This window comes from Catharus ustulatus, chromosome 34 (assembly GCF_009819885.2).
Source record: "Catharus ustulatus isolate bCatUst1 chromosome 34, bCatUst1.pri.v2, whole genome shotgun sequence".
NCBI lineage: Eukaryota > Metazoa > Chordata > Aves > Passeriformes > Turdidae > Catharus > Catharus ustulatus.
The window spans coordinates 1,099,888-1,123,737 of NC_046254.1; the positions used below are offsets into that span (position 1 = coordinate 1,099,888).

General features: G+C 55.4%; 2 protein-coding genes across 6 annotated transcripts; both read right to left on the reverse strand.

The window, feature by feature from the left end:
• Positions 1-1,154: 1,154 nt before the first annotated feature.
• TGFB1 (transforming growth factor beta 1) lies at positions 1,155-16,204 on the reverse strand. The gene is made up of 8 exons (XM_033083876.2): positions 15,812-16,204; positions 15,072-15,762; positions 11,860-12,092; positions 10,606-10,723; positions 9,818-9,904; positions 6,905-7,055; positions 5,425-5,578; positions 1,155-1,208 (listed from the first exon to the last, which is right to left on the reverse strand). Exons 2-8 carry the CDS (start codon positions 15,379-15,381, stop codon positions 1,155-1,157), a joined length of 1,107 nt encoding a protein of 368 aa, XP_032939767.1. The 5' UTR covers positions 15,382-15,762; positions 15,812-16,204.
• A 2,247-nt stretch (positions 16,205-18,451) lies between these two features.
• On the reverse strand, positions 18,452-23,444 carry B9D2 (B9 domain containing 2). Of its 5 annotated transcripts, XM_033083951.1 has the most exons (5): positions 23,389-23,444; positions 23,207-23,298; positions 20,679-20,804; positions 19,200-19,511; positions 18,895-19,155 (listed from the first exon to the last, which is right to left on the reverse strand). In XM_033083951.1, the coding sequence occupies exons 2-4, from the start codon at positions 23,292-23,294 to the stop codon at positions 19,201-19,203; spliced, it is 525 nt and encodes a 174-aa protein (XP_032939842.1). In that variant the 5' UTR covers positions 23,295-23,298; positions 23,389-23,444; the 3' UTR covers positions 18,895-19,155; position 19,200. The 5 variants fall into 5 exon arrangements, with proteins under 5 accessions (XP_032939840.1, XP_032939842.1, XP_032939841.1 ...); XM_033083949.1 differs by lacking the exons at positions 18,895-19,155; positions 23,389-23,444 and adding an exon at positions 18,452-18,497 and having other exon boundaries at positions 19,194-19,511; positions 23,207-23,373; XM_033083950.1 differs by lacking the exon at positions 23,389-23,444 and having other exon boundaries at positions 18,895-19,119; positions 19,295-19,511; positions 23,207-23,373.
• Positions 23,445-23,850: the final 406 nt, after the last annotated feature.

A 23,850-nucleotide genomic window follows, 5' to 3' on the forward strand; every position in this document is an offset into this window, starting at 1 on the left:
TTGGGGTGGTTTTGGATGTTTTTCAGGGTGTTTTTGGGGTGTTTTCAGAGTGTTTCTCGGGGTGTTTTTTGTGTGGATTTGGGGTTGATTTTTGGCTGTTTTGGGGTGGTTTTGGGGTGTTTTTGGCACAATTTTGGGGCAGCTTCAGGGTCACTTTTGGGGTGGTTTTTGGGATGTTTTTAGGGGTGTTTTAGGGGTGGTTTGGGGTGGTTTGGGGGTGGTTTTGGGGGATGTTTTTCACAGCGGTTTCAGGGTTCCTTTTGGGGGATTTGGGGGTGTTTTTGGGGTGTTTTCGGAGTGGTTTTGGGTGGTTTTGGGGTTTTTTTAGGGGGCGTTTTCAGGGTCACTTTGGGGGGATTTGGGGGGGATTTGGGGTATTTTCGGGGTGTTTTGGGGGGTGTTTTTGGGGTGTTTTCGGATGTTTCTGGGTGGTTTTAGGGTGTTTTTCGGGGTGTTTTTGGGACTGGTTTTGGGTGGTTTTGGGGTTTTTTTCGGGGCTGTTTCAGGGTCACTTTGGGGTGTTTACAGGGTGTTTTTGGGGTGTTTTTGGCACGATTTTGGGGCAGTTTGGGGGTGGTTTCAGGGACAGTTTTGGGCGGGTTTTGGAGCATTTTTTGAGGCTGTTTTGGGGTGTTTTTTGGGGTTGTTTCAGGGTCACTACTGGGAGATTTGGGGGTGTTTTTGGGGTGTTTTTAGGGTGTTTTCTGAGGCAGTTTTGGGGTCAGCTGCACTTGCAGGCGCTGACCACCATCCCCGAGAGCTGCTCCACGCGCGCCTTGCGCCCCACGTAGTAAACGATGGGCAGGGGCTCCAGGCTCTGCGGGACGCAGCACGGCGCCGCCGAGCCCCCGGGGTTGTGCAGGTTGTACAGCGCCAAAACCTGGGGAAAATAAACCAAAATAATCCCAAAATGTACCCAAAATAACCTCAAAATAGTCACAAACAATCCCAGAGCCCCTGGGGTTGTGCAGGTTGTACAGAGCCAGGACCTGGGGAAAATATCAGAAAATGTACCCAAAATAATCACAAAATAATCACAAAATAGTCACAAAACAATCCCAGAGCCCCGGGGCTGTGCAGGTTGTACAGCGCCAAAACCTGCCAAAAACAAACCAAAATGTACCCAAAATAATCACAAATATATCCCATAATAATCATAGATATATCCCAGAGCCCCCGGGGTTGTGCAGGTTGTACAGAGCCAGGACCTGGGAAAAACAAACCAAAATGTGTCCCATAATAATACCAAAATGTACCCAGAGTAATCCCAAAATAGCCCCAAAATAATCCCAAATGTGTCCCAAAATAATCCCAAAAAAAATCACAAATTTATCCCAAAATAATCCTAAATGCATCCTAAAATGTACCTAGAGTAATGTCTAAATAGCCCCAAAATAATCCAAAATGTATCACAAAATAATCCCAAAATAATCCCAAAATAATCCCAAAATAATCCCAAAATAATCCTAAATGTATCCCAGAGCCCCCGGGGTTGTGCAGGTTGTACAGCGCCAGCACCTGGGGAAAATAAACCAAAATAATCCCAAAATAATCCCAAATGTAGCCCAAAATAACCTCAAAATAATCACAAATATATCACAAAATAATCCTAAAATAATCCTAAAATAATCCTAAAATAATCCTAAAATAATCCCAAAATAATCCAAAATAATCCAAAATAATCCCAGAGCCCCCGGGGTTGTGCAGGTTGTACAGGGCCAGAACCTGGGCAAAAATTACATAAAATAATCCCAAAATGTATCCAAAATAATCACAAATGTGTCCCAAAATATATCCTAAATGTATCCCAAAATAACCCCAAAATGTATCCAAAATAATCCCAAAATAATCCAAAATAATCCCAAAATAATCCAAAATAATCCCAAAATAATCCAAAATAACCCCAAAATAATCCCAAAATGTACCCAAAATAATCACAAATGTATCTCAAAGTAATCCCAAAATAATTACAAATGTATCCCAAAATAATCCTAAATGTATCCCAAAATGTACCCTGAGTAATGTCAAAATAGCCCCAAAATATTCCAAAATGTATCCCAAAATAACCCAAAATAATCCCAAAATAATCATAAATATATCCCAAAACAATCCCAGAGCCCCTGGGGCTGTGCAGGCTGTACAGGGCCAGAACCTGGGAAAAAATAACACTAAATAATCCCAAAAATGTATCCCAAACTAATCCCAAATGTGTCACAAAATAGTCACAAAATAATCCCAAATGTAACCCAGAATAATCCCAAAATAATCCCAAATATATCCCATAATAATCATAAATATATCCCAGAGCCCCCGGGGTTGTGCAGGTTGTACAGGGCCAGAACCTGGGAAAAACAAACCAAAATGTGTCCCAAATTTATCCTAAATGTATCACAAAATAATCCCAAAATAGTCCCAAAATAATCCCAAAATAATCCCAAATGTAGCCAAAAATAATCTCAAAATAATCACAAAAATATCACAAAATAATCAAAAAATAATCCTAAAATAATCCCAAATTATCCCAAAATAATCCAAAATAATCCAAAATAATCTCAATCCCAGAGCCCCGGGGTTGTGCAGGTGGCACAGGGCCAGAACCTGCCAAAAATAACCCAAAATTACCCCAAAATGTATCCAAAATAGTCACAAATGTGTCCCAAAATAATCCCAAAACAATCCTGAATGTATCCCAAAATAATCCTAAAATAATCCTAAAATAATCCTAAAATAATCCCAAATAATCCCAGAATAATCCAAAATAATCTCAGTCCCAGAGCCCCAGTGTTGTGCAGGTTGTACAGGGCCAGCACCTGTCAAAATAACCCAAAATTACCCAAAAATGTATCCCAAAATAATCCCAAATGTGTCACAAAATAATCCCAAAATAACCTCAAAAATAACCCCAAAATAATCCCAAATATATCCCAAAATAATCCCAAAATAACCTCAAAATAATAACAACCCCAGAAGAGATCCAAATATTGACCTCCAAATAATCCCAAAATAACCCCAAAAATAATCCCAAAATAATCAGAAATGTATCCCAAAATAACCCTAAAATAATCAGAAATGTATCCCAAAATAATCCCAAAATAATCCCAAAACAATCCCAAATTTCGCTGTAGGATGACCCCAAAAGGACCCTGAAATGGGTTCCAGAATGCACCAAAATAACCCCAAATACACCCAAAAACTGACCCCAAATACACCTTAAAATACACCTCAAATACACCCAAAATAACCCAAAAATTTGATCCAAACTCACCCAAATTGACCCCAAAAATTGCCCAAAAGTGACCCAAAATAACCCCAAATACACCCAAAAATTGACCCAAAATAACCACAAATACACCAAAAATACACCCAAAAATTGATCCAAACTCACTCAAATTGACCCCAAAAATTGCACCAAAAGTGACCCAAAATAACCCCAAAATCCCCTAAAAGAACTCCAAAATACACCCAAAATACACCCAAAATAAACCCAAAATACATCCCAAAATAAACCCAAAATAATCCCAAAATACACCCAAAATTCACCCAAAATAATCACAAAATACACCCAAAAAAACCTCAAAAATTGCTCCAAAATTTCCCCACAATTGCCCCAAACTGCCCCGAATTCACCCCAAAATCGCCCCCGCCCCCCCAAACCCCCCCTGGGTTCTGGGGTCCCCCCCGAGCTCAGCCCCAAAAACCCCCTGGGACCCCCCGAAAAACCCCAAAAACCCCCCAAACACCCCCCTAAAATCCCCACAGGACCCCCAAACACCCCCCAGATATCCCCCAGGACCCCCCAAATGCCCCTTAATGCCCCATAGGACCCCCTAAACACCCCCAAACACCCTCAGGACACCCCCAAAGCGTCCCAAACGCCCCTAAACATCCCCCAGGACCCCCCAAACGCCCCCCAAAAACCCCCCAAACACCCCCAAACACCCCCCAGGACCACCTAAACGCCCTCCAGGATCCCCCAAACACCCCCTAAATGCCCCAAAGCCCCCAAAGCCCCTCCAAAAACCCCCCAAACGCCCCCCAGCAACCCCCAAATACCCCCCAAACACCCCCCAGGACACCCCAAACGCCCCCCAAAAACCCCCCAAACACCCCCAAACATTCTCTAAATGCCCCATAGGACCCCCCAAACACCCCTCACCACCCTCAAACACCCTCCAGGACCCCCCAAACGCCCCCAAACGCTCCCCAAACACCCTCCAGGACCCCCCAAATGCCCCCCCAAAACCCCCCAGGACCCCTAAACACCCTCCAGGACCCCCCAAACGCCCCCCAAAACCCCCCAAACACCCCCAAACGCCCCCTAAATGCCCCATAGGACCCCCCCAAACACCACCCAAAGCCCTCCAGGACCCCTCAAACGCCCCCCAAACCCCCCAAACACCTCCAAAGCCCCGCCAAATGCCCCCTAAACGCCCCACAGAACACTCCTAAGTCCCCCAGGACAGCCCAAAAGCCACTCAGGACCCCCCAAACGTCCCCCAGCAACCCCCAAAACACCCCCCAAACACCCTCAGGACACCCCCAAAGCGCCCCAAACACCCCTAAACATCCCCCAGGACCCCCAAACGCCCCCCAGGACCCCCCAAATGCCCCTAAATGCCCCATAGGACCCCCCAAACACCCCCAAAACCCCCCAGGACCCCCTAAAAGCCCTCCAGGATCCCCCAATCACCCCCTTAATGCCCCATAGGACCCCCTAAACACCCCCAAACACCCTCAGGACACCCCCAAAGCGTCCCAAACGCCCCTAAACATCCCCCAGGACCCGCCAAACGCCCCCCAAAAACCCCCTAAACACCCTCAAACACCACCCAAAGCCCCCCAAACGCCCCTAAATGCCCCATGGGACTCCCAAAAAAACCCCCCTAACAGCCCCAAACACCCCCCCAAACGCCCCCCAGGACCCCAAATCACCCCCTAAATGCCCCAAAGCCCCCCAAAGTCCCTCCAAAAACCCCCCAAACGCCCCCCAGCAACCCCCAAATAGCCCCCAAACACCCTCAGGACACCCCAAACGCCCCCAAACGCCCCCCAGGACCCCCCCAGGACACCCCAAACGCCCCCAAACGCCCCCCAGGACCCCCCAAACACCCCCAAACGCCCCCCAAAACCCTCCCAGGACCCCCCAAACACCCCCAAACGCCCCCCAAAACCCTCCCAGGACCCCCCCCAAACGCCCCCCAGGACCCCCCAAACACCCTCTAACACCCCCAAACGCCCCCAAACACCCCCCAGGACACCCCTAACACCCCCAAATGCACCCCAAAACTCCCCAAACACCCCCCCAGGACCCCCCAAACGCCCCCAAACGCCCCCCAGGACCCCCCAAACGCCCCCCAGGACCCCCCAAAAACCCCCCCAGGATCCCCCAAACGCCCCCAAACGCCCCCCAGCCCCCAGCCCCACCTTGGTGTAGTGCGTGTCGGCGCTCCAGATGTAGGGGCAGGGCCCCCCGCAGAAGTTGGCCATGTAGCCCCGGGGCTCGTGGATCCACTTCCACTGCAGGTCCCGGCGGAAATCGATGTACAGGGGGCGCACGCAGCAGCTCTGCTCCTCGGGGCTGCCGTTTGGGGGGTTAGGGGGATTTTTGGGGGGGAATTTTGGGATTTTTTGGGGGATTTTTGGGGATTTTTTGGGGATTTTTTTTGGGATTTTTGGGGGATTTTGTGGGATTTTTGGGGATTTTTTTGGGATTTTTGGGGATTTTGGGAGGAATTTTGGGGATTTTTTGGGTGATTTTTTGGGATTTTTGGGAATTTTTGGGGGATTTTTGGGGATTTTCGAGGATTTTTTTTGGATTTTTGGGGATTTTTTGGGGATTTTTTGGGATTTTTTAGGGAATTTTGGGGGATTTTGGGAGGAATTTGGGGGATTTTTTTGGGATTTTCGGGGGATTTTTGGGGATTTTTGGGGATTTTTGGGGATTTTTGGGGATTTTGGGAGGAATTTGGGGGATTTTTTGGGGATTTTTTAGGATTTTTCGTGATTTTGAGGGGATTTTTGGGGGATTTTCAGGGATTTTTTTGGGATTTTCGGGGGATTTTTGGGGATTTTTGGGGATTTTGAGAGGAATTTGGGGAATTTTGGAGGAATTTTGGGGATTTGGGGGGATTTTTGGGGATTTTGGGGGGATTTTTTTGGATTTTTTGGGATTTTTTTTTGATTTTTTGGGATTTTTGGGGGGATATTTGGGATTTTTTGGGATTTTTGGGGGATTTTTTTGGGATTTCTAGGGGATTTTTGGGGGATTTTTGGGGGAGTTTCAGGGATTGTTTTGGGATTTTTTGGGATTTTTTTGGGATTTTTTGGGATTTTTTAGGGAATTTTGGGGGATTTTGGGAGGAATTTTGGGGATTTTGGGAGGAATTTGGGGGGGATTTGGGGGATTTTTTTGGGATTTTCGGGGGATTTCTTTGGGATTTTTGGGGGATTTTGGGAGGATTTTTGGGGGGATATTGGGGATTTTTAGGGATTTTGGGGGGATTTGGGGGGTGCACAGGGGTCCCAGAGTGAGATAATGGGGAATTTTGGGGATTTTTGGGGATTTTTGGGGATTTTTTTTTGATTTTTGGGGGGATTTCTGGGTTTTTTTGGGGATTTTTGGGGGGATTTTTGGGAGGAATTTTGGGGATTTTTGGGGAGATTTTTGGGGATTTTTTGAGATTTTGGGGGGGATTTTTGGGGTCCTGATTTTGGGGCAGGGAGTCACTATGTCCCCAACCCACCCAGCACCCACCCAGTGTCCCCTCAGTGTCCCCAGTGTCCCCAATGTCCTCAGTGTCCCCAGTGTCCCTCACCCCCCGCAGTGCTGTCCCCCCAGGTCCCTCCTGTCCCAATGTCCCCTCAGTGTCCCCAATGTCCCCTCAGTGTCCCCAGTGTCCCTCACCCCCCGCAGTGCTGTCCCCCCAGGTCCCTCCTGGCCCGGTGTCCCTGCAGCGCCTGCAGCCGCTCCGGTGGCAGCGCCATGGCCAGGACGTGCGGGACGCGGCGGTGCCGGCGCGCGATGCTCTGCATGTCCCCGCGCTGCTGCTCGAACCCTGGGGACATTGGGACACAAATGGGGACATCAGTGACATCACTGGGGACACGGCGCGCGATGCTCTGCATGTCACCCCTCTGCTACTCGAACCCTGGGGACACAAATGGGGACATGGGGACATTGGGGACACGGTGTGCGATGCTCTGCATGTCCCCGCACTGCTGCTCGAACCCTGGGGACAGAAATGACATCACTGGAGACATTGGGGACATCAATGGGGGACATGGCGCGCGATGTTCTGTGTGTCACCCCTCTGCTGCTTGAACCCTGGGGACATGGGGACACAAATGGGGACATCAATGACATCAATGGGGACACGGTGCCATGCTCTGCATGTCCCCGCGCTGCTGTTCGAACCCTGGGGACACAAATGGGGACATGGGGACATCAATGACATCACTGGGGACATTGGTGACACAGTGTGCGATGCTCTGCATGTCCCCCCGCTGCTGCTCAAAACCTAGGGACAGAAATGACATCAATGGGGACATCAATGACATCATAGGACACGGTGTGCGATGCTCTGCATGTCCCCTCTCTGCTGCTCGAAACCTGAGGACACAAATGGGGACATTGGGGACATCAGTGACATCAACAGGGACATGGCGCACGATGCTCTGCATGTCACCGCGTTGCTGCTCGAACCCTGGGGACACAAATGGGGACATCAGTGACATCAATGGGGACATGGTGTGCCATGCTCTGCATGTCCCCACGGTGCTGCTCGAACCCTGGGGACACAAATGGGGACACAAATGGGGACACAAATGGGGACACAAATGGGGACATGGGGACATTGGGGACACGGCGTGCAATGCTCTGCATGTCACCATGCTGCTGCTCAAAACCTGGGGACAGAAATGACATCAATGGGGACATGGGGACATCAATGACATCATTGGGGACACGGTGTGCTCTGCATGTCACCCCTCTGCTGCTCGAACCCTGGGGACACAAATGGGGACATTGGGACACGGTGTGCCATGCTCTGCATGTCACCGTGCTGCTGCTTGAACCCTGGGGACAGAAACGACGTCATTGGGGACATCAGTGACATCAATGGGGACATGGTGTGCCATGCTCTGCATGTCCCCACGGTGCTGCTCGAACCCTGGGGACAGAAATGGGGACACAAATGGGGACACAAATGGGGACATGGGGACATGAGGACATCACTGGGGACACGGTGTGCTCTGCATGTCCCCGCGCTGCTGCTTGAACCCTGGGGACAGAAATGACATCACTGGAGACATTGGGGACATCAATGGGGGACACGGCGCGCGATGTTCTGCGTGTCACCCCTCTGCTGTTCGAAACCTGGGGACATGGGGACACAAATGGGGACATGGGGACATTGGGGACACGGTGTGCGATGCTCTGCATGTCACCGCACTGCTGCTTGAACCCTGGGGACACCAATGGGGACATGGGGACACAAATGACATCACTGGGGACATGGGGACAACAATTGGGACATGGGGACACTGAGGACATTGGGGACATTGGGGACATTGGGGACATTGGGGACATTGAGGACATTGAGGACACTGGGGACATTGAGGACATTGAGGACATTTGGGGACATTGAGGACATTGAGGACATTTGGGACATTGAGGACATTTGGGGACATTGGGGACATTGAGGACACTGTGGACATTTGGGGACATTGAGGACATTTGGGGACATTGGGGACATTTGGGGACATTGAGGACATTGAGGACATTGGGACATTGGGGACATTGGGGACATTTGGGGACATTTGGGGACACTGGGTGTCCCATCCCTGGGTCACTCCCGCCGTGGTCACTCTGCCCTGCCCAGGTGACCTCGGGATGTCCCCTCAGGGTCACAGCAGTGACCACACCCCCCTGTCCCCCCAAAATCCCCAAAATCCCCCCAAAATCCCAATAATCCCCCAAAATCCCCAAATTCCTTCAGAATCCCCCAAAATTGCCTCACAACTCCCAAAAATTCCTAAAAAATCCCCCAAAATCCTCTCAAAATTTTTCCCGAATTCCCCTCAAAATCTCCCTCAAGTTCCCATAAAATCCCCCCTAAAATTCCCCAAAATTGTCCCAAAATTCCTTCAGAATCCCCCAAAATTTCCTCCAAAATTCCCCTCCAAATCCCCAATAATTCCCCCAAAATCTCCCTCAAATTCCCATAAAATCCCCCCAAATCCCCAAATCCCCCCAAAATCCTAAGAATTCCCCTAAAATTCCCCAAAATTTCCCCAAAATCCCTAAAATCCCAAAATCCCAAACCCCCACAAAAATTCCCCCAAAATCCCAAGAATCCTCTCAAAATTCCACAAAAATTATTCCAAAATCTCCCCCAAAATCCCCCCAAAATCCCAATAATCCCCCAAAATCTCCCTCAAATTCCCATAAAATCCCCCCAAAATCCCAATAATTCCCCCCAATTTTCCCAATAATTCCCACAAAGTTCTCCCCAAATCCCCCCAAAATCCTCCCAAATCGCCACAAATTCCTAAGAATTCCTCTAAAATTCCCAAAAAATTATCCCCAAAACCCCAAATCCCCCCAGTTCCCCAAATCCCAAAAAAATCCCCCGAAATCCCAAAACCCCAAATCCCCCCGGTTTTCCCAAAATCCTCCAAAAATCCCCCCAAATCCTCCCAAAATCCCAAGAATTCCCCCCAAAATCCTCCCAAAATCTCCCTCAAATTCCCATAAAATCCCCCCAAAAAATCCCCCAAAATCTCCCAAAATCCCCCAAATCCCCCCAAATTTCCGTACCCTCGATGTTGATTCGCAGGGCGGGCGCAGCGCCCCCGTCAGGCTCGCAGGGGCAGTGAACGCTGAGCCGGAACACGACCAGGGAATCTGGGATTGGGAATGGGATTGGGATTGGGAATCTGGGATTGGGATTGGGATTGGGATTGGGATTGGGAATCTGGGATTGGGATTGGGATTGGGATTGGGATTGGGATTGGGATTGGGATTGGGATTGGGAATCTGGGATTGGGATTGGGATTGGGATTGGGATTGGGATTGGGATTGGGATTGGTGATTGGGATTGGGGATTGGGATTGGGATTGGGGATTGGGGATTGGGAATTTGGGATTGGGGATTGGGGATTGGGATTGGGATTGGGGATTGGGATTGGGATTGGGATTGGTGATTGGGATTGGGGATTGGGATTGGGATTGGGGATTGGGGATTGGGATTGGGATTGGGGATTGGGATTGGGATTGGGGATTGGGGATTGCGATTGGGATTGGGATTGGGATTGGGATTGGGGATTGGGGATTGGGATTGGTGATTGGGATTGGGATTGGGATTGGGATTGGGATTGGGATTGGGGATTGGGGATTGGGATTGGGATTGGGATTGGGGATTGGGGATTGGGATGGGGATTGGGATTGGGGATTGGGGATTGGGGATTGGGATTGGGATGGGGATTGGGATTTTTAGGGAATTTGGGATGTGAATTTTGTGGGATTTTTGTGGGGATTTTGGGTGGTATTTGGGGTGACTCTGGGGGATGTTGGGGACATTTGGGGACACCGGGCCGTGGCACTGACCGGAGCCGCGCAGCCACTGCTGGACGCTCTCGGTGACATCGAACCAGAGCCACTCGTCCTCGGCGGTGACACGGACGGAGCGGCCGTGCAGGTAACGCCAGGAGGAGTTCCCGAAACCCTGGGGACAGCATTGGGGACAGCATTGGGGACACTGGGGACATCACTGGGGACATTGGGGGGATTTGGGACATTGGGGACATTTGGGGACAGCTCCAGAGCCACCCCAGGGCAGAAGGACCTCAGTCCTGCCCCCAGGTTTGGTGTCACCCTGGCTGTGATGTCACACGGGCCCCGCTGTCCCCAGTGTCCCCAAACCCCCAAGTGACCCTAATGTCCCCATGGCTGTCCCCAAATGTCCCCAGTGTCCCTGTGCTCACCTTGTGGCTGTTCCTGCCATCCCCGTGGCTGTCCCCAAGGCTGTCCCCACTGTCCCTGCTGTCCCCAATCCTCCCCAGTGTCCCCAATGTCCCCATGGCTGTCCCCAATGTCCCAGTGCTTCCAAATGTCCCCAGATGTCCCCGAATGTCCCCAAATGTCCCTGTGCCCGTCTGGTAGAGCCCAGCTCTCTGCTCTGTCCCCAGTGTCGCCATGGCTGTCCCCATGGCTGTCCCCAATGTCCCAAATGTCCCCATGGCTGTTCCTGATGTCCTCCAGGGTCCCCAATGTCCCCTGGGCTGTCCCCATGGTTGTCCCTGTTGTCCCCCCATCTCTATTGCTGTCCCCAATGTCCCAAATGTCCCCAAATGTCCCCAGTGTCCGCCAATGTCCCCAGTCCCCCAGTGTCCCAAATGTCCCCAGTGTCCCCAATCCTCCCCAATGTCCCCGATCCCCTCAGTGTCCTCAATGTCCCCAGTGTCCCACAATGTCCCCTAATGTCCCCAGTGTCCCCGCTGTCCCCAATCCCCTCAATGTCCCCAATCCCCCAGTGTCGCCACTGTCCCCAATTCCCCCAACGTCTCTGATGTCCCCCAGTGTCCCAAATCCCCCTGATGTCCCCAATGTCCCACTGTCCCCAATCCCCCCAATGTCCCCAATCCCCCAGATGTCCCCACTGTCCCCAATCCCCCCAGTGTCCCAAATCCCCCAAATGTCCCCAGTCCCCCTGATGTCCCCAATCCCCCCGATGTCTCTGATGTTCCCCAATGTCCCTAGTGTCCCCCAGTGTCCCCATGTCCCCACTGTCTCCCGATGTCCCCAATCCCCCGATGTCCCCACTGTCCCCAATCCCCGCTGTCCCTGTGTCCCCGTGCTCACCTGGTAGAGCTCGACTCTCTGCTCGGTGCCCAGCGCGGCGGTGGCTGTCCCTGTCCCCGCTGTCCCCGCTGTCCCTGTCGCTGTCCCCGTCCCTGTCCCTGTCGCTGTCCCCTGGCGCAGCATGCGCAGCTCGGCCCGGCTCAGCTCGGCCCGGCCCAGCCCCGCCCGCAGCCGCGAGGCGTTGAACACGAAGAACAGGCTGCGGGCCGTGGGGCGCCAGCGCTCGGGGACACCTGCGGGACACGGGGCCACCGGGGTCACCGGGGGATACTGAGGGGACAGCGCTGTCACCTGGGGTCACCAGGGGGATACTGAGGGGACAGCGCTGCCACCAGGGTCACCAGGGACACCACTGCCACCTGGGGACACTGAGGGGACACCACTGACACCTGCGGGGACACTCAGGGGACACCACTGACACCTGGGGGACACCAGGGACACCACTGACACCTGGGGACACTGAGGGGACAGCACTGACACCTGGGGGACAGTGTCACCGGGGTCACCAGGGGGATACTGAGGGGACAGCACTGACACCTGCGGGGACAGCGTCACCGGAGTCACCAGGGTCACCACTGACACCTGGGGGACACTCAGGGGACAGCACTGACACCTGTGGGGACACGGGGTCACCAGGGACACCACTGACACCTGGGGAAACTGAAGGGACACCATGGTCACCACGGTCACCACTGTCACCTTGGGGACACTGCTGTCACCTTGGGGACACTGCGGGGCCACCATGACCACCTGTGGGGACAGCGCTGTCACCTGGGGCCACCAGGGACACCATGGTCACCTTGGGGACACTGTGGGGTCACCATGGCCACCTGCAGGGACAGAGTGTCACCAGGGGGACACCAGGAACAACATGGCTACCTGGGGGACAGCGTGTCACCAGGGCCACCAGGGCCACCACTGTCACCTGGGGGACACTGAGGGAACACCATGGCCACCACTGACACCTGCGGGGACACTGAGGGGACACCACTGACACCTGCGGGGACACAGGGTCACTGGGGACACTGAGGGGACACTGCGTCACCTGGGGACACCAGGGACAACATGGCCAACATGGCTACCACTGCCACCTGTGGGGACAGAGTGTCACCTGGGGACACTGAGGGGACACCATGACACCTGGGGACACTGCAGGGACACCACTGACACCTGAGGGGACACTGCTGTCACCTGCGGGGACACTGAGGGGACAGCACCAACACCTGCGGGGACAGCGCTGTCACCAGGGCCACCAGGGACACCATGGCCACCTTGGGGACACTGTGGGGTCACCATGGCCACCTGGGGGACAGCATGTCACCTGGGGGACACTGAGGGGACACCGTTGTCACCTGGGGCCACCAGGGCCACCATGGTCACCTGGGGGACACTGAGGGGACAACATGGCCACCTTGGGGACACTGCTGTCACCTCAGGGACACCACTGGCACCTCGAGGTCACCATGGCCACCTTGGGGACACTGCTGTCACCTCAGGGACACCATGGCCTCCATGGTCACCTGCAGGGACACCACTGGCACCTTGGGGTCACCACTGTCACCTCAGGGTCACCTCAGGGCCTCATGGCCACCATGGCTACCACCATCACCTCAGGGTCACCGCCACCGCCTCAGGGCCACCACAGCCACCTCAGGGTCACGGGGGCCACCTCGGGGCCACCTCCACCACCTCAGGGCCACTGCTGTCACCTCAGGGCCACTGCTGTCACCTTGGGGTCACCACAGATTCACTGCGGCCACCTCAGGGACACCTGAGGTCATCTCAGGGCCACCTCAGGGCCACCATGGCCACTGCTGTCACCTCAAGGCCACCAACCGCCACCACCTTGGGGCCACCGCCACCACCCTGGGGCCACCATGGGGCCACCCTGGGGACAGCAAGGTCACCTCAGGGTCACCACTGTAACCTCAGGGCCACCACTGTCATCTCGGGGCCACCGCCATCACCTCAGGGCCACCACGGGGCCACCATGGTCACCTTCGGGCCACCATGGTCACCTTGGGGACACCAGGGTCACTGCAGCCACCTCAGGGCCACCACGGGGCCTCAGAGCCACCATGGTCACCACTGTCACCTTGGGGCCACTGCCATCAGCTCAGGGCCACCGTGGGTGCACTGTGGCCACCTTGGGGACACCAAGGCTACCTCAGGGTCACCACTGTCACCTTGGGGTCACCGCAGCCACCTTGAGGCCACCAGGCCCACCCGGGGGACAGCACGGTCATCTCGGGGACATTGGTGTCACCTCGGGGCCACCAGGGTCACCTGAGGGTCACTGCTGTCACCTCGGGGTCACCTGGGCCACCTTGGGGACACTGAGGTCACCCACAGGGCATCAGGGTCACCTCGGGGTCACCTCGGGGTCACTGAGGTCACCTTGGGGACACTGGGGTCACCTCAGGGTCACTGAGGGCACCCAGGGGACATTGAGGTCACCTTGGGGTCATTTGGGTCACCTTGGGGCCATTGGGGTCACCCCAGGGCCACCAAAGGCCAAGGGCTCGTGGCCAGTGCAGAGTGGACAGGTGAGCACAGGGTGTCCCCATGTGTCCATCTGTCCCCCCTGTGTCCCTCCAGGTGTCCCCATGTCCAGTGGTCCCCCCTGTGTCACCCTGTCTGTCCCCATGTCCCTCCCATGTCCCCATCCCCCCAGTGTCCGGTTGTCCCCACACCTGTCCCCATGTCCATCCTGTGTCCGGCTGTGTGTCCCCAGATGTCTCCCTCTCTCTGTCCCATGTCCCCATGCTGTCCCCATGTCTGTCCGTCCCCCCTGTGTCCCCATGATGTCCCCCTGTCTGTCCCCACGTCCCCTCAGTGCCTGGCTGACCCCACGTGTCCCTCTGTCCATCCCATGTCCCTCCATGTCCCCTGATGTCCCCATGTCCAGCTGTCCACCCTGTGTCCAACTGTCCCCTCATGATGTCCCTGTGTCTCCATGTCCCTGTGTGTCCCCACGTCCCTGTGTGTCCCTGTGTGTCCCCACGTCCCTGTGTGTCCCCATGTCCCTGTGTGTCCCTGTGTGTCCCCATGTCCCCATGATGTCCCCATGTCCCTGTGTGTCCCTGTGTGTCCCCATGATGTCCCCATGTCCCTGTGTGTCCCCATGTCCCTGTGTGTCCCTGTGTGTCCCTGTGTGTCCCTGTGTGTCCCCACGATGTCCCTGTCTGTCCCCATGTCCCCGTGTCTCTCACCATCCCCGGGTGTCTCCATGGGGAATCTCAGCAGCTCCTTGGCCCAGTATTCCTGCGGATCCTCGGGCTCCCGGAGCCGGGCCCGCTGCCGCAGCAGCTCCCGGGTGCTGTTGTACAGAGCCCGAACGTCCTCGGGCAGTCCCGGGCCAGGCTCGGGATCGGGGGGCGGGGCAGGGAGCCGCAGCTTGCTCAGGATTTGGCCCCGCACGGCCTCGATGCGCTTGAGCCGCGCCGCCTCCAGGTCCAGCGTGCGGCACGTGGAGAGAGCGCGGGCGGCGCCCAGGGCGGCCAGCAGCACGGCCAGCAGCATCCCGGGACAAAGCGGGACAAAGCGGGACAAAACGGGACAGGACAGAGTGGGACAGAGCGGGACAGAGCGGGACAATCCGGGACAATCCGGGACAGAGCGGGACAGAGCGGGATAAACGGGCCGGGATAAGCGGGCTGGGACAAACGGGCTGGGACAAACCGGGACAGGGGAAATACACCGGGAGAAACCGGGATGGACCAGGAGAAACCGGGAGAAACGGGACGGGAGAAACCGGGATGGGTCGGGAGAAACGGGCTGGGAGAAACGGACCAGGAAAACCCGGGATAGACCGGAAGAAACCGGGAGAAACGGGCCGGGACAAAGCGGGACAGTGGAAATACACCAAGAGAAACCGGGATAAACGGGCTGGGAGAAACGGACCAGGAAAAACCGGGATGGGCCGGGATAAACGGGCTGGGAAAAACGGGACCAGGAAAAACCGGGATGGACCGGGACAAACCAGGAGAAATGGGACGGGAGAAACCGGGATGGACCGGGACAAATGGGCTGGGAGAAACGGACCAGGAAAACCCGGGATGGACTGGGAGAAACGGGCTGGGACTAAGCAGAACAAAGTGGGGGAAACCGGGATAAACGGGCTGGGAGAAACGGGCCGGGACAAAGCGGGACTAAGCGGGACAAACGGACCGGGATGGGCCGGGACAAACGGGACGGGGGAAATGGGACGGGAAAAACCGGGATGGACTGGGAGAAACCGGGAGAAACGGGACAGGAGAAATACACTGGGAAAAACCGGGACAAACGGGCTGGGAGAAACCGGGATGGACCGGGACAAACGAGGTGAGAGAAATGGGACAGGAAAAACCGGAATGGATCAGGACAAACGAGACGGGATAAATGGGACGGGAAAAGCCGGGATGAACCGGGATAAATACACCAGGATGGACCGGGATAAACACACCAGGACAAACTGGGACAAACTGAATGGGACTAACTGGGATAAATGGACCAGGACAAACTGGTCAGACTGGGAAAAACCAGGACGGACCGGGACAAACAGTCTGGGATGGACTGGGATGGACCGGGATAAAGGAACCAGGAGAAACCGGGATGGACCTCTCGGGATGGACCGGGACAGACCGGGATAAACCCCTCGGGGTGGGTTAAACCCACCGGGACAGGGATGGACCCATTCCGGACCGGGATAAACTGCCCGGGACCGGGATCAACTCACTGGAACGGGTTAAACCCTCCAGGAATGGGATAAACTCACTGGAACGGGTTAAACCCTCCAGGAACGGGATAAACTCACTGGAACTAGTTAAACTGCCCCGGGACCGGGATAAACTCACTGGAACGAGTTAAACCCTCCCAGAACGGGATGGGAATAAACCCCGAGAACCGGGATAAACTCACGGGACCGTGATAACCCCGCCGGAACCGGGATAACCCCCCCTAGAACCGGGATAAACCCACCCCGGAACCGCGATAACCCCTCCGGAATCACGATAAACTCCCTAAAACCGGGACACGCCCCCTCGAACCGGGATAAACTCCTCGGGATCGGGACACGCCCCCCCGGAAACGGGATAACCGCCCTGAAAAGCGGGATAACCCCCCTAAAACCGGGATAACGGCCCTGAAAACCGGGATAAACCCCCTAAAACCGGGATAATCGCCCTGAAAACCGGGATAAACCCCCCTAAAACCGGGATAATCGCCCTGAAAACCGGGATAACCGCCCTAAAACCCCCCCAAAATCGGGATAAACCCCCTAAAAGCGGGATAATCTCCCCCCACAAGAACCGGGATAACCCCTCAGAGCCGGAATCAACTCCCCTAAAACCGGGACACACCCCCCGGGACCGGGCTAACCCCTCCCGGAACCGGGACTTAACCCGGGACAGCCCGCGCGGGGACCGGGAACCCCCCCGGATTTCCCCTCCTGGGCTCGGTTCCGCTCGCGACTGTCCCGGGTGGTCCCGGATGATCCCGGTGCCTGTCCCGTGTGGTCCCGGATGTCCCGGGTGGTCTCGGTGCCCGTCCCGGGTGGTCTCGGTGCCCGTCCCGGATGTCCCGGGTGATCTCGGTCCCTGTCCCGGGTGGTCCCGGTGCCTGTCCTGGGTGGTCCCGCTTGGCCCCTACCGGTTCCGCTTTGTCCCGGGTGGTCTCTGGGTCCTTCCTGCTTGTCCCGCTTTGGCCCGGGTGGTCCCTGCCCGGTCCCGGGTGGTCCCGGTTTGTCCCGGTTGGTCTTTCCCGCTTGTCCCGGTTTGTCCCGGGTGGTCCCGGTTTGTCCTTCCCGCCTGTCCCGGTTTGTCCCGGGTGGTCCCGGTTTGTCCCGGGTTATTTTTTGTCCCTTTTTCGCCGCTTTTTGGCCGATTTTGTCTCTTTTTGCCGCTTTTTGGCCGATTTTGGCCCTTTTGGCCCCACCCAGGAAACGCCGCGGGGGGGGGGGAGGGGAAGGGGGGGGGGAAGGGAAACTGAGTCACGGCCGGGGGGGGAGGGGAGGGACGGGACCCCCCCGGGAGCGTCTGGGGAACTTCCGGGGGGGGAGGGGCAGAGGGACGGGATGGGGGGGGAGGGGAGACCCAAAAAATGGGGGAGGGGAGACCCCAAAAAATGGGGGAGGGGTCTCAGGACCCCCCAAATTGTCCCCTCCCCCCCCCAAATTGTCCCCCCCCAAGTGTCCCCTCCCCCCCCAAACTGTCACCCCCCAAATTGTCCCCTCCCCCCCTCATTGTCACCTTTCCCCCCCCCGATGTCCCCTCCCCCACGCTGGCACACGGTGACAAACTCTTTATTGGGGACACTGAGGGGACAAAGGGGGGGTGGCCCCGATGGCACCGCGGTTGTGTCCCCTCCCCTCCCCCACCCCAGACCTTGGGGACAGCCCTGTGTCACCTCCTGTCCCCCCTTCGGTGTACCCAAGTGTCACCTCACCCCTGTTCTGGGGGACTCTCGGTGTCCCCAAAGTGTCCCCAATGTCCCCAGGTGTCCCCAAGGTCCCCATTTTGGTGTCCCCAATCCCCCAAATGTCCCAGTGTCCCCAATGTCACAGTGCCACCCCAGTGTCCCAGTGTCACCCCAATGTCCCCAGTGTCCCTGATGTCCCCAATATCACAATGCCACCCCAGTGTCACAGTGTCCCCAATGTCCTCCATGTCTTGGTGCCACCCCAGTGTCCCCAGTGTCACAGTACCACTCCAGTGTCCTCAATGTCACAGTGCCACCCCAATGTCGCCAATTCCCAGTGTCCCCAATGTCCCCATGTCCCCAATGTCCCCAGTGTCCCCAATGTCACAGTGTCCCCAATGTCACAGTGCCACCCCAATGTCCCCATGTCCCCATGTCCCCAATGTCCCCAGTGTCCCCAATGTCCCCAGTGTCCCAAATATTGCAGTGCCACCTCAGTGTCCCCAATGTCACAGCGCCATCCCAGTGTCCCCAATGTCCCCAGTGTCACAGTGTCCCCAGTGTCCTCCATGTCTTGGTGCCACCCCAGTGTCCACAGTGCCACAGTGTCCCCAATGTGACAGTGCCACCCCAGTGTCACAGTGTCCTCAATGTCCCCAATGTCACAGTGTCCCCAGTGTCACTGCAATGTCCCCAGTGTCCCTGATGTCCCCAACATCACAATGCCACCCCCATGTCACAGTGTCCCCAATGTCACAGTGTCCCCAGTGTCACCCCAGTGCCACCCCATATCTCCCCATGTTCCGTGTCACCACCCCCAGTTCCAGTGTCACCGTCCCCGCGCTCTCGGTGCTCAGCCTGAACCTGTCCCCAATGTCACAGTGTCACAGTGTCCCCAATGTCCCCAATGTCCCAGTGTCCCCAGTGTCCCCAGTGTCCCCAATGTCACCCCAGTGCCACCCCGTATCTCCCCATGTTCCGTGTCACCACGCCCAGTTCCAGTGTCACCGTCCCCGCGCTCTCGGTGCTCAGCCTGAACCTGTCCCCAGCCCCGGCCGCGGTGACCTCGGGGACACGGAGCTGGGGTCCCCCTGTCCCCAGCAGGCGCTGTGCCCGTGTCCCCCGCGGGCGCCAGGTGACGCAGGTGACGCGGTGACAGCCGGGCGCGCTGGGCACGTGGCACACGCCGTACCCGGCCAGCCCCGGCCGGCCCCAGCCGTCCACGTGCCACACCTCCAGGAGCAGCCTGGGCCACCCTGGGGACATGGGGACATGGGGACATCAGTGGGGACATTGGGGACACACCTCCAGGAGCAGCCTGGGCCACCCTGGGGACAGTGGGGACATCATTGGGGACATCAGTGGGGACACTGGGGACACAGGGCCACACCTCGAGGAGCAGCTTGGGCCACCCTGGGGACATGGGGACATTGGGGACATCATTGGGGACATTGGGGACACAGGGCCACACCTCCAGGAGCAGCCTGGGCCACCCTGGGGACAGTGGGGACAGTCAGGGGACATTGGGGACACACCTCGAGGAGGAGCTTGGGCCACCCTGGGGACATGGGGACATTGGGGACATCAGCGGGGACATCAGTGGGGACATTGGGGACACGGGGCCACACCTCCAGCAGGAGCCTGGGCCACCCTGGGGACAGCAATGGGGACACTGGGGACATCAGTGGGGACATTGGGGACACAGGGCCACACCTCCAGCAGGAGCCTGGGCCACCCTGGGGACATGGGGACATCAGTGGGGACACAGGGCCACACCTCCAGGAGCAGCCTGGGCCACCCTGGGGACATGGGGACAATGGGGACATTGGGGACATCAGTGGGGACATCAGTGGGGACACAGGGCCACACCTCGAGCAGGAGCCTGTGCCACCCTGGGGACATGGGGACATCAGTGGGGACATTGGGGACATTGGGGCCACACCTCCAGCAGGAGCCTGGGCCAGCCTGGGGACATGGGGACAGTGGGGACATCAGTGGGGACATTGGGGACATTGCTGGGGACACTATCAGGGACATGGGGGTCAGGGGCAGCGAGGACACAGGGGGTGTCAGTGTCCCCAGGTGTCCCCAACGTCCCCAGTTGTCCCCAAGTGTGTCCCCATGTCCCCAATGTCCCCAGGGGACGTCCCCAATGTCCCCAGTACCTTGCAGGCCCTTGGTGGCCAGGTGCATGTCCAGGGGATGTCCCCAATGTCCCCAATGTCCCCAATGTCCCCAATGGTGTCCCCAGTACCTTGCAGGCCCTTGGTGGCCAGGTGCACGTCCAGGGGATGTCCCCAATGTCCCCATTGATGTCCCCAATGTCCCCAATGGTGTCCCCAGTACCTTGCAGGCCCTTGGTGGCCAGGTGCACGTCCAGGGGATGTCCCCAATGTCCCCAATGTCCCCAATGTCCCCAGTACCTTGCAGGCCCTTGGTGGCCAGGTGCATGTCCAGGGGATGTCCCCAATGTGCCACATCGTCCACCTGGGGGTCATCGAGCTGGGTCTGCCCCGCCCCCGCCCCGGCCAGCAGCGTCCAGGCAGCGCCTGGGACACAAATCACCAAAATATCACCAAAAAATCACCAAAATATCACCCTGAAATCACCCAAAATCACAAAAAAATCACCCCAAAAATAATTCAAAAATCACCAAAAATCACCAAAAAATCACCAAAAAATCATCCCAAATATCACCCCAAAGTCACCCAGAAATTATCCAAAAAATCATCCAAAAATAATCCAACAATCACCCAGAAATCACCAAAAAATCACCCTGAAATCATCCAAAATCACCCCAAAATCATCCCAAAAATCATCCTGAAATCATCAAAAAAATCACCTCAAAAATCATCCCAAAATCACCCAGAAATCATCAAAAAGTCATCCCAAAACCACCCCAAATTAACCCCTAAATCATCAAAAAATCATTCTGAAATCAGCCCAAAATCACCCCAAAAATAATTTAAAAATCACCAAAAATCACCCAGAAATAATCAAAAAAACCACCCAGAAATCACCCAAAAATCACCCCCAAATAATCTAAAATCACCCCAAAATCATCCCCAAAATAATTCCAAAATCACCCAAAATCATCCCCAAATCACCCCAAAAACCAGCCCAAAATCATCCTGAAATCACCCCAAAAATAACCCGAAAATCAACCCAAAATCATCCCAATAATCACCCAAAATCAACCCCAAAATAATCAAAAATCAACAAAAATCAGCCCAAAATCACCCCAAAAATCACACAAAAATAATCCAAATAATCCCAAAATCACAGAAAAATCATCCCATAATCATCCCATAAACAATCCTAAGAATCATCCCAAAATCACCCAAAAATCATCCCCAAAATAACCCCAAAAATCACCCAGAAATCACCCAAAAACATCCTGAAATAATCCCAAAATCATCGCAAAAATAATCCAAAAATCACCCAAAAATCATCCCAAATCAGCCCAAAAATCACCCCAAAAATCAGCCTAAAATCAACCCAAAATCACTGAAAATCACCCCAAAAATATCCCAAAAATCATCCAAAAATCACATAAAAATAATCCAAATAATCCCAAAATTACTCCAAAATCATCCCATAAATAATCCCAAGAATCACCCCAAAATCACACAAAAATCACAGAAAATCACCCCCAAATCACCCAGAAATCACCCAAAAATCATCCCAAAATCATCTTGGAATCATCCCAAAATCACCCCAAAATCACCCCAAAATCACCCCAAAATCACCCCAAAAATCATCCAAAAATCACCCGAAAATAACCCCAAATCACCCCAAAATCACCCTAAAAATCCACCCCAAATCAACCCCAAAAACATCCAAAAATCACCCCAAAATAATCCCAAAATCACCTCAAAATCACCCAAAATCATCCCGAAATCACCCTGAAATCATCCTGAAAATCACCCCGAAATAATTCAAAAATCACCCCAAAATCACCCCAAAAATACCCCTGGGATCCCAAAAATCCCCTCCCCAAATCCCCTGGGACCCCCCAAAAAAATCCCAGGGACCTCAAAAATCTCCTTGGGACCCCCAAAAAACACCTGGGACCCCAAAATATCCCCAAAAAAAACACCTGGGACCCCAAAATGACCCCAAAAACCACCCACGGACCCCAAAATATCCCCCCAAAAAAACACCTGGGACCCCCAAAAAACACCTGGGACCCCCAAATATCCCCCAAAAAACACCTGGGACCCCAAAATGACGCCAAAACCAACAAGGGACACCCCAAAATCTCCCCAGGAGCCCCCAAATCCTCTCCAAATCCCCCCCCAAATCCTCCAGGGACCCCCCAAATCCCCCCAGGCTCCCCCAAATCCTCCCCAGATCCCCTCAAATGCCCCCCAGGACCCCCCAAAATCCCCTCAGGACCCCCCATATCCCCCTCAGGACCCCCCATATCCCCCTCAGGACCCCCCAAATTCCCCCCAAATTCCCTCCAGATCCCCCCCAAATCACCCCAGGACCCCCCAAATCCCCCTAAATCCACCCAGAACCCCCCAAAATCCCCTCAGGACCCCCAAAATCCCCTCAAATCCCCCCCAGATCCCCCCAGGAACCCCCAAATGCCCCCCAGGACCCCCCAAACCCTCCCAAAATCCCCCCCAAATCCCCTCAGGACACCCCAAATCCCCCTCAGGACCCCCAAATCCCCCCCGGGACCCCCCAAATCCCCCCCCAAATCCACCCAGAACCCCCCAAAATCCCCTCAGGACCCCCCAATTCCCCCCAAATCCCCCCAGGACCCCCCAAACCCCCCCCAAATCCCCTCAGGAACCCTCAAATTCCACCCAAACCCCCCAAATCCCCTCCAGGACTCCCCAAATCCCCTCCAAATCCCCTCAGAACCCCCCAATTGCCCCCAAAATCCCCTCAGGACCCCCAAAATTCCCCCCAGGACCCCCCAAATCCCCTCAATCCTCACCCGCGTGCAGCCCCCACTTGCAGAAAAGGCGGCGCTGGGGGAAGCCGGAGCCGCCCTCGATCTGCCCGAAGAGGTGCAGCTCCGCCATGGGCCTGGGGGACCCCAAAACCACCGCGGTCACCCCAAAATCCCCCTCAGGGACCCCCAAAATCCCCCTCAGGGACCCCCAAAAATCCGCTCAACCCGCGCCAGCCCGCGCCGCCACGGCGCATGCGCGCTCCGCGTTTCCGCATTTGCGTTGCCACGGCAACGCGTAGCTCACTCCCATTGGTGGAAACAGCTCAGGCCACGCCCAGAAAGGGGCGGAGACACTATTGCGCATGCGTATTGGCTCCACTTCGACCTGTGGGCGCCGCCATCTTGGTTTCCAGAGCGGGTGCCGCCATCTTGAGTGTACCTCCGAGTGTGCGGCGCCATTTTTTTTGTCGCGCCGCCGCCATCTTGTGTGTACCGCCGCCATCTTGCCAGCACATTCCCAATTTTCCCCCGAAATTTTGGGGTTTTTTTCCTCATTTTTCATTTTCTCCCCAAATTTTTTGCTCCTCACTCCCCTAATTCTGGGATACCTTCCTCCATTTTGGGTTCCCCACCCCAAATTTCAGGTACCCCACCCGCAACTCCAGTTTTTCACTCAAATTTTAGCT